This window comes from Pan paniscus, chromosome 8 (assembly GCF_029289425.2).
Source record: "Pan paniscus chromosome 8, NHGRI_mPanPan1-v2.0_pri, whole genome shotgun sequence".
Lineage (NCBI taxonomy): Eukaryota > Metazoa > Chordata > Mammalia > Primates > Hominidae > Pan > Pan paniscus.
Window position 1 is genome coordinate 48208991 of NC_073257.2, and position 10261 is coordinate 48219251.

The window sequence follows — 10261 nt, forward strand, 5'->3', positions numbered from 1 at the left end:
AGAATAGTCAGGGCACCAGGCCATGTGGATAGTCACCAGCACCAGTCAGATGTTAGCTTCAGGCAGACCTCATGTGGGAAGATGGGGCCAAGGGCCAGCCTTTCTCCCACTCTCACCAACAATCAGTGGTCACAGCATCACAGGCCAGCTTAGAGCAAGAAGTGGCAACCACTGTGGATGGGGAAAGGACAGTGAAATTTCACCATGCAGAGTTCTGTAGGCAAAAATACTGTTAAAAAAAATTACACCTCGAGGTTTGTCTGTTTCTTGTTTTTGTTTTGCATTGTTCCCGTAAATGTCATTTTCATGTGTAGACAAATCCAAATAAGGAGAAATCAAGTGACTTGTCCAAGCATTGCATGGCACAGAAGGTCACAGAGAAAGAACTTCAGTTCCTCTGTAGGTACCTGGTTTCTGGTGGTATTTTGTTTTTAAATTGTAGTAAAATGTATGTAGCATGAAATTTATGATTGTAGCCATTTTTAAGTATACATTTCTGTAGCATTAAGTACATTTACATTGTTGTGCAACCATTACCACCATCCATCTCTAGAACCCTTCATTTTCGCAAACTGAAACTCTCCCCCTGTTAAACACTAACTTGCCATTCCTCCTTCCTCCAGCTCCTGGTGATCACTGTCCTACTTTTTGTCTCTGTGAACTTCACTACTTTCAGGACCTCACACAAGTGGGATCATACAGTCTGTGTCCTTCTGTGTCCAGCATATTTCACTTGCCAATAATGTCCTCAGGGTTGATCCATGTTGTAGTGTGTGTCTGAATTTCCTTTCTTTTTAGGGCTGTATAATACTTCATTGGGGGTCTGTGTCCCGTTTTGTTTATCCACTCATCCACCCATGGACACTTGGGTTACAACCTCCACATTGGGCTAGTAAGTGGAGGCTGTAAGTGTGGCTATGCAGATACCTTTTCAAGACTTTGTTTCTCCTTCTTTTGGGAAGTGACCCTAGTTTCTAGAAAAGTAGGCAGCATATTAGATGATTAAAACAGCTCTTTTTACATCATTTTAGAGTTCTATTTTCAAGTTGCTGAATTGTACCAAATTGGGTTTTTATACAGTGTTGATCTAGTGTGACAAATATTTCTGATATGTGGTTTTTGTTGATCGACTTGAATATATTTCTTACAACGTTTTACACCAAAACTGTTTCTTCATAGTTATCTAAATGCAGATAGTAAATCCATCAGGCCCATTCTTGGCATCATGTTAGTTTTCTGATAATTTATCACATAGCAAGCTGTCAGTGTCCCTGTAAAAGATGTGCTGCTGAAGTTTGGAAATTCAAGTTTTGGAAATTATTTTTGTTTTCTAAATCTTTAGAAAAAAATTCATTTTTTGAAAATACAACAGCTCTAAAATCTATTTTCTCAAAGCTTAACCAGAAACTCAAGCTTGGAGAAGGTTGTTCTGTTTTCCAGGGAACCCTGGGAAAATACCGCCTTGTTCAAAAGCAGCTTCCTCTTGACTTTGCTCATAGTATCTGCCTCCATCTGGAACCATGGTGTCTGTATATCATTTTGGGCAGGATTATCAGGCTGTTCTCTTAGACTTTTCTTCTTACCATTGGGAGAATACGCTTTGCAGTGACGCCTGTTGACCACCAGACGGTGGTGTGTCCACGGCAGCTCCCAGGTTCACTTGGGATTTGCTCCTTTGACGTTTGACACTTCTGGCCTTAGCAGGGCCTCTGACGCTTTCGTTTTGTTGAAGTCTTACCTGGATTCCAGTATTTCACAGGATGATCTCTTATTAAATCTCATTTAAATGAAGCATAAATAAAAGTTGTTTTAAGTAAAAATTATCCCAAATCAAAGTAAATTATTATTTATTTATTTATTTTTGGGACAGAGTTTTGCTCTCGTTGCCCAGGCTAGAGTGCAGTGGGGCAATCTCGGCTCACTGCAACTTCCGCCTCCTGGGTTCAAGTGATTCTCCTGCCTCACCCTCCTGAGTAGCTGGGATATTAGAGGTGCCCACCACCATGCCTGACTAATTTTTTTTTTTTTTTTGGAGACAGAGTTTCGCTCTTGTAGTCCAGGCTGGAGTGCAATGGCGCAATCTTGGCTCACTTCAACCTCCACCTCCTGGGTTCAAGTGATTCTCCTGCCTCAGCCTCCTGAGTAGCTTGAATTATAGGCATGTGCCACCATGCCCGGCTAATTTTCTTTGTATTTTTAGTAGAGACGAGGTTTCACCCTGTTGGCCAGGCTGGTCTCAAACTCCTAAACTCAGGTGATCCACCCGCCTCAGCCTCCCAAAGTGCTGAGATTACAGGCGTGAGTGACCACACCCAGCCTAAATTCTTAAAAACTATGAAATTTAGTACAGTAAATACATTTGGAGCTTGTTATCACTCTTTTCACGAGGCTGTGTGGAAACAAGCAGTGACGCTCTTCATCTGATGAAGAGACCAGAATGGGCCTTCCTCGGGCCTCCTTCCTTGCCACCTGCCCACAGGTCCCAGTGCTCCTTTCCCCAGGAGCTTCATGTCTCCCCAGAGCCACTGGCCTTGCTCAGCCCCAGCCTCCCCACCCGCCTCCTTACTGCTCTTGTCCTTTGTCACAGCAACTTGAGCTGGTGTGGAGCCCTCCTCAGTCCTTCATAGCTGAGTGCTATGAGTCACCAGGAACAGCCATAGGGGTCTCGGGACATCACTCAGGACAGGATGGTGCCTGCACGTGAGGCTCAGACCCAGACCCTCAGCGTTCAGCAGAGTTGGCAGGACATGACTTAGAATGCCGAGGCTGGGATCGGGGTCAGGAGGGTGAGGCCCTGCACTAGGGCCCTGGCTTCACTCACAGGAAATGGTGACTGTGTGTTTTGGCTGCCAGCAGCAGGTTGGAGGGGACCCACTCTGCCCGAAACACCCCCCTCCTCAGCCCTGGTTCCTCTCCGCCAGAGCTGCATGCTTCCCTCACCTCAGTTCAGCTCTCACTGCTGTGGGAAGCCTTCTGAGATCATGTGCTGGGGGCCAGGCATGCAAAAGCAGATGTTGCACTTCCTGACTATGAGGAGAACAGCCCAAGAGGCTGAGTTCAGCAGCCACATGCTGCATAGTGAGGGCAAGGACAGGAGGTTCCTGGAGGGTGTGCAGTTGGTGGGCACCCTGTGGGTGGGCACCCCTGGGGGCTTCCTGGGGAGAACGTGCTGAATCTTAGTGCGTGACCCAGGACCAGTGCTCCACAGATAGTTCCCTCACTGAGAAGGTTCCCCCCACCCAGAGGAACTATCTAGAAATAAACCTAATTTGAAAGATAGCTGACATGAGAAGTTCTTAAAGTAGAAGTTTTTGAATTTCTCCCAGCATTCCATCAACATGTAGATGGGTTGGCAGGGTGGATCTTAGCATCTCCTCTCCCAACCTACCTTTTTAGTTGAGTGGTTCTCAGAGTGTGGGCCCGGGGCAAGAGCCTCAGCCTCACCATCATCTGGGAGTTCCTTAGAAATGCACGTTCTCAGGCCCCACCGCAGACCTACTGATCCCCACAGTGTGAAGGTGGAGCCCCCTGTCTGTTCTAACAAGCCCACCAGGTGATGGGGTGCATGCTCAAGTGTGGAAACTACTGCTTCCATTCTTCCCGGCTTGTGAGTTCTCTTTTTAAGAGACTGAGGCAGAGACTGGACACCCTCCCCCCATAATCCCTGCCTTTTGCCTAAGAAAGCCCCTACACAGTTCCTCCCTTCTTTTCTCCCTGGAGGTAGGGAGGGGCCACCGAGGAAGCCAATGTCCTCTAGGTCTGCAGAGGCTGAGTGTTTTCCTCTGGGCCCCTGCCGAAGGGCCCTCACTGGACTCCATGTGGCAGCTCTTGGCTGCTGCATCCACCCTTTGTTAGCAGCCTGTCCTCACGGAGACCTGCAGCCAGAGCCTGCTGTGTGTGTGTTAGATCTCAGTGAAGTGATTCGCCCTGAAACGCTTCCTGGTGATGATCCCAATTAACCAGTCCTCATCCTTCTGGGCACCAGATCAAGTGGATTTGGCTTTTAATCCCAATATGGTGGTCTAACCAGACATTTAATTAGATCACTGGTCTTCCTGGAGGATGCAGTTTTTTGGAGTCTGGTCTCCAGCAACTTGCCTTGGCAGGCCACGTGGCCTGGTGTGGCAGCTAAGCATAGGCTATTTTTGTCTTTGCTTTGCAGGAACGAGCTAGAGCGACAGTTTCTTGAATTGCTGCAGTTCAACATCAATGTTCCTTCCAGTGTCTATGCCAAGTATTATTTTGATCTTCGTTCTCTGGCAGAAGCGAACAACCTGAGCTTTCCCTTGGAGCCCCTGAGCAGGGAGAGGGCTCACAAGCTTGAGGTAAGATGGTTTAAAACAGCGTTTTGTGGTGCAGTGTTGCCAATACATCATCTGAGTACCAGGGATGCATGTGGTCACATTGATCATTTCCCCCACTACATGATGTAAAATAAAGATGAGCTACTAGGATATATAGCTGGGCAGTTGATTATGATTTGTTCTGCTTCTTTTTTCTTTGAGACGGAGTCTCGCTCTGTCACCCAGCCTGGAGTACAGTGGTGCGATCTTGGCCCACTGCAGTCTCTGCCTCCCGAGTTAAAGCAATTGTGCTTCAGCCTCTCAAGTAGCTGGGATTACAGGTGCCTGCCACCACACCCGGTTGATTTTTTATATTTTTAGTAGAGATGGGGTTTCCCAATGTTGGCCAGGCTGGTCTCAAACTCCTGACCTCAGGTGATCTGCCTGCCTTGGCCTCCCAAAGTGCTGGGATTACAGACGTGAGCCGCTGTGCCTGGCCAGCCACTTCATATTTTTAATAACCAGTTTAATATCACTTTATACTTAATAAGCAAAGTTTTTTTGTTTTTTTTGGGTTTTTTTGAGATGGAGTCTTGCTGTGTTGCCCAGGCTGGAGTGCAGTGGCACGATCTCAGCTCATCACAACCTCCGCCCCCTGGGTTCAAGTGATTCTTCTGCCTCAGCCTCCCTAGTAGCTGGGACTACAGGTGTGCACCACTGCGCCCAGCTAATTTTTTTTTGTATTTTTAGTAGAGATGGATGGGGTTTCATTATGTTGGCCAGGCTGGTCTAGAACTCCTGACCTTGTGATCTGCCCACCTTGGCCTCCTAAAGTGCTGGTATTACAGGCATGAGCCACCATAATTCTATTTTGAAATCAAATATTTTTTAAAACCCTTACCTTTACGGACAGGTTTAAGAAAATTATGTCCCCCCAAAAAGCATTTCCCACAATATAAGCCCCTCAAAAAGATATTTCTCAGCATGCGCTTTCATAGGAAAAAGCTGCCAAATGATATTAACAATTGGGAATCCAAAAAGATTTGATTCTGCTTTTTATTTTTTTTCCAAAATACCTTTTCCATAGCCTGGTTAGAGCTGAGGGCAGCACCACTGGTCTTGGTCTGGGTTTTGGGCCGTCATTATTAAGCTGTGTAACTTTGGGTCTCATCACAGCATATTTGTATGTGGCTCCACATCATATGTTCACCAGGCTCTTCCCACTTGACCTTTTGGCAGGATGAAAGGGGACGGGGGTGGTAATTAAGCAGGATCCCTGGGGAGAGACCCCTCCTCCAGAGAGGGTGTGCCCCAGCCTTTCTCCTCTGCACCTTTTTTCCCAATCCTGCCTTGGTCTCATCCCATAGAGTGTTTCCGAGTGGTGGACGGCACTGTCATGTCCCCAGCTTGTGAGGTCTTTGTGCTGCCCACGCCACTGCCCATCCCAGATGGGATGTTGTCACTCAGTGCAGAGTTGGTGTGGCATCATGATGGCTTGGCCACACGGTGATCTAGAACTGGGAGAAGAAACCTGTTATGGATTACACGCTTAAGAAAGAAAAATGTTAAATAAAAATTTAAAAAGTAATATGTTAATTCCAAGAAGTAAACCATAGAAAAGACTGGATGCATATCACTGGTTAGAAATAAAAATCCAGTGAGAGTTTCAGAACTCAGCCATGCCCCTGTGATTGTGTGCCAGCCTTTGGAATGGAAAGCCCACCCAGTCTCCCAGTTATCATCTATTCGAGGAAAAATGGAAAACCCTCCCTCTGCAGGACTTCCTGAAGGCAAATGTTGTGAAACCTTCGCAAGCACAGATGTGAGGTAGAATCTGGCTTTCCCTGAGAGCATGAGCCCCCTCTCAGCCTGTGCTGTGGTCCCTGGTCCCCCTCGTCACCAGCTATGGCTCTAGTGGCTGCTTCAGTGCTGATGAGACAAGCCAGAGCTCCTGGCAGCTACACAGCTCTGCAGGAAAGTGAGTCTTGTGTTCTCTGCTGAAGAATATCTGGGACTCTGAGTCAGTCACCCTGAGTGCACAGGCCGAGGTTGGTGGAGTTGGCACCTGCTGTTCCCTCAGGTTTCTCCGAGTGCCGAGAAGGGAGAGCTCACCTGCTTCTGGGGCTGCTGTGTCACGGGCCCTAGGGGTTCAGCGGGGCAGGAGAAAAGGCCAGTCATGTCCTGACAAGGCTGCTCTTTCTCTTCTCCAAATAATCAAAGCCTGGGACAGTGGGCTCAGCTTTTACCATCAGCCACTTCTAGCCACACCCAGTGGAAGCCCTGGGAGAGTTGTTGCCAGAGTAGCATGGCCCCCCGTCCTCATCACCAAAGTGTTGATTATCTGCACATCTCATATTTTTGTGATCCCCCTGGGTCCCTCTTTCGGCAACCCTCTAGAGGTGACTTAAGTCCTCCATCCTTTTCTGTGGAGTCCCTAGCTGGTGGTCTGGCTGCAGCTGTCTTTGCCGCCAGGGGCTGAGCTCTCCTCTCTGTGAGGCTCAGCTCCAAGCCCGTGCTTCACGCCAGCCCTGCCAGGATGGTGCTGTTCTTGCCCCGCTTGCAGGTGAGGACGCCAAGGATTCAAAACAGCACGCGTGTGGGTGGGGCCCGTCCCACACCCCTAGATGGGGAGCCAGCGTTGACCCTGGTCGGGCCGACTGTGAGGTGACACTGTACTGTTATTTCACATCCTGAGAGTCTTTTCTCAGACTGTGAGCTCTTGGGAAACAAGAGCTGAGTCCACACTCCCTTCGTATCTCCCTGCTGCCAGCAGAGAGCTGGGCTCTGGGCCGGAGCTCCACAGGGGCAGGGGCTCTGCCTGTCCCTCATGCAACGCCCTCGGCGCCCAGGACGAGTGAGCAATGGACGCAGATATAGCCCGCCCTGACCCACACTGTCTCTCTTGCCCCTCAGGCCATCTCTCGCCTCTGCGAGGACAAGTACAAGGACCTAAGAAGATCCGCGAGGAAGCGCTCAGCCAGTGCAGACAACCTGACTCTGCCCCGGTGGTCCCCAGCCATCATCTCTTAACTACGGAGGCCCGCCGGAGGCCACACCATCCCTTAGTTTCTCCTTTAGTTTGAGAAAAGACAGACTTGGGGTGGGTTTGTTTTTGTTTTTTCTCTCCTTTTCTTTTTTAACGCATAGCTCTGTCAAGCTGCCTGGATGAGCGCCCATGCAGCAAGGCTTGGAGGAAGCGTCAGTGCCCTGGAGATCCCAGCTGGCTCTCCCCACTGTCAGCAACAGCACTTCCTTCGTGGAGGAAGTGGACTCGAATCCTGGAGGAGGAAATAAAGGGAAAGGGAAGTCGTGGAGAGGCAGGGAAAACGGTTAAGCGGCCCGGCCCTCTGGAGTCCCCGTGGGGGCGGTAGGTGAAGTTGGCGAGCGCAGCGGTGGATGCAGAGCTGGCTGCACCCAGGGCTGGGCCAGTGTGTCCTGTAAGACTTCTTGCATTCCTTCTGCTGCTTTTTTGGGATGGGGGTATTTTTGTTCATTTGTTTTTGCCCTGTTTTGATTTTGGTCCCACAGAGCAGGGGATGTAGTTTGTACCCACCATGGCGCAGACTTCCAAATAAATAGTACTGGTCATTTCTCTCCGCACTATTTCTGCGCGCTGTCTTCTGAGCTTTCTTCCTCACCAGTGGGCTGTGCTCGTTCCATTTCTGTACACCCTTATTTTATACCGTTTTTCTTCAACAATGGCGAAATTGACTGTAGTGCTGAACCAAAAGTATCCCTTTCCCTCCTTATTCCTCACCCCAAGAGCATTCTAGATCACATGGGTGCTTGTGCCTTCCGATTTTCTTGCATTTGTTTTTTTCCTGACCTGAAGTTGTTGTTACAAAATCAGTCAGACTTTGTGGGCTGAAGGACACGGTGCAGCAGAGGGTGTCCCTGTGAGAGTTCTGCAGAGTGCTGGGCATGCGCCTGGAACTACCGAGTAGGAGCCATTTCTTTGTACCCCTGCCTAATCCATTCCTCTCCTTCCAAGTCCATTGTTGCAAGCAATATTCTTCTCAATTTTTATATGTTTACTTTAAATCAAAGTTAGTCTATTTGTATAAAATTTTTAAAAAATCTAAAATAAAAAGAAAAAAAACAAGGGTGGGTTGGGTATTCCAGTGGGAAGATCATTGAAGGGAAAAATGTTACTATTTACTGAGGTATTTTTCACAAATGATTGAATTAAAAAAAACTCAACTTGCATTTTCATTGTGGGTGCTTAGAGAAGTTCTACAAAATTCAAACTGTGAAGGTTTATGCTTCATTAATTATGACCATACTTTTTCATTTTCTGACGATCCCTGATTTCCTTATGGACTCAATAAGAATCTTTTATATCAAGTAAAATAAAAGAGTTGATGATAGAATATCAAATAGTGAATTTGATATGAAATCTAAGAGCGTGAGTCACTTGCATATGTAATGCTTTGGGTTTTTGCATATTTTCTTAAGTCACAGTGACAGGTTTCTGAGTTGTTTCCCTTTTCAAGTCTCTGGGAGGCCAGTGGCAGCAGCAGGTCTGTGTTTCACCTTCTTCCCATGTGAGCTTGGAAAACTTTGGCATCTTAATTAGTCTTGAATCATACACCTGATCCCCAAGCATTGCCTGCTCTCAATGAAACATGCTTTGGAAATGAAAGGGACTCAGAAAGTCGAAATCCCAAGAACTCCAAGCCAAAAGTGTTAGGTTTTAGTGAAATTTGTGTCAGGTATAAGCATACCTGTTTGGACCAGAATTATTATCACAGCCTTTCTGACCCAAACTTTCAAAAGCAAATAAACAGAATATAAAACGTTAATTATCTTTCCATTGTAATTGTGATTATCTACTCTGTATGGGTACCAAAATCACCTTCTCTCTTCAAGTCAAAGTTGAATTTAGAACTTTGAATACAGGTCAAAAAATGTAGAAAATATCATTTTATATTCCCTAATCTATATAGCTGAAAAAGGGTTGTATTTTCTTAGCTGAATATGAATACCTCTTAAACATAAATTAGTTCCTCTCCAGTGAAGTATCTTATTTTACCAATCCATTTCAGGAAAGAGGTTCTGCTGCCTTAAAAGCAGAAATTTTATTTTTATCCCTTTTATTTGAATGAGAGATTTGAAAATCGAATTATGTAAATATTTCAATGCATCTGCTCTTATTTTGTGGAGTTTATTAAACTACTTTAAAAAAATTGTATAGTCTATTTATTGTATGTATGTACATACAGTCTGATACCTAAAATTTAAAGTGGATTCCATAAAACCAGACTCAGTCTTGTTTAGACTACTGAATACTGTTTTAGCCTGTGCCCTGGATTCTACCTCTGTATAGGAAAATTTTCCATATTCATTAATTAGTGTTGATCTGTATTAATTGGTTATGTTTCTTGCACTAAGGATGTTTAAAACTCTGCTGTAAGTGTAGATTTTAGTTTTACTGGCAGGATGAATCACTTGACACGTAGGTAGATACTTGAGGTTCATTTTCTTTTCTTTTTCTACATGATGATGAATAGTTATGTTTTCTTCTCTGATTTGTTCAAAGTTTGCCAAAAGAAAACACAAAACCAGTACAGTACTTACTGATAAATCGTAGTGACTGTAATTTGTTTGTAAGGCGAATTAATGCTCTACAATTAAAGCTGGATTACTATTGAGGAACACATTGTCTTAGTGTAGTTTTTGAATGGAAAGTTTTTGTCATTAATTAAGGATGAAGGAAACGACACAATTTGTTACTTTAATTTTAGATTTGATTTAAACAACAAATAAAGTCATTGGGACAATAAATATATATCCCGATGAATCTTTTTGATTTGTTTTACTTTTTCTTTTCTTTTTTTTTTTTTAACTAGAAAAAGGGAAAGAAGAAGTCAGGAATTTAAAACCAAATTGGAGGGCAGATGAGAAATCCTGCCAAGATCGGGATGTGCCTTCATGCATGAGGTGAGGCCAGAGGTGTGGGCACCTGTACCTGCCTCCTC

At 45.8% G+C, this 10261-nt stretch overlaps 1 protein-coding gene across 9 annotated transcripts in view; it reads left to right on the forward strand.

Annotated features, from left to right (window-relative positions):
• Positions 1-9938, forward strand: part of CCNY (cyclin Y) — a 330334-nt gene extending 320396 nt beyond the window's left edge. For all 9 annotated transcript variants that reach the window (XM_055092655.1, XM_055092654.1, XM_055092650.1 and 6 more), the window contains 2 exons: positions 4163-4325; positions 7197-9938. In XM_055092655.1, the coding sequence (XP_054948630.1) occupies positions 4163-4325; positions 7197-7313 (280 nt within the window). In that variant the 3' untranslated portion in view covers positions 7314-9938. The remainder of the gene's footprint in view (positions 1-4162; positions 4326-7196) is intronic.
• The last annotated feature ends 323 nt before the right edge of the window (positions 9939-10261 follow it).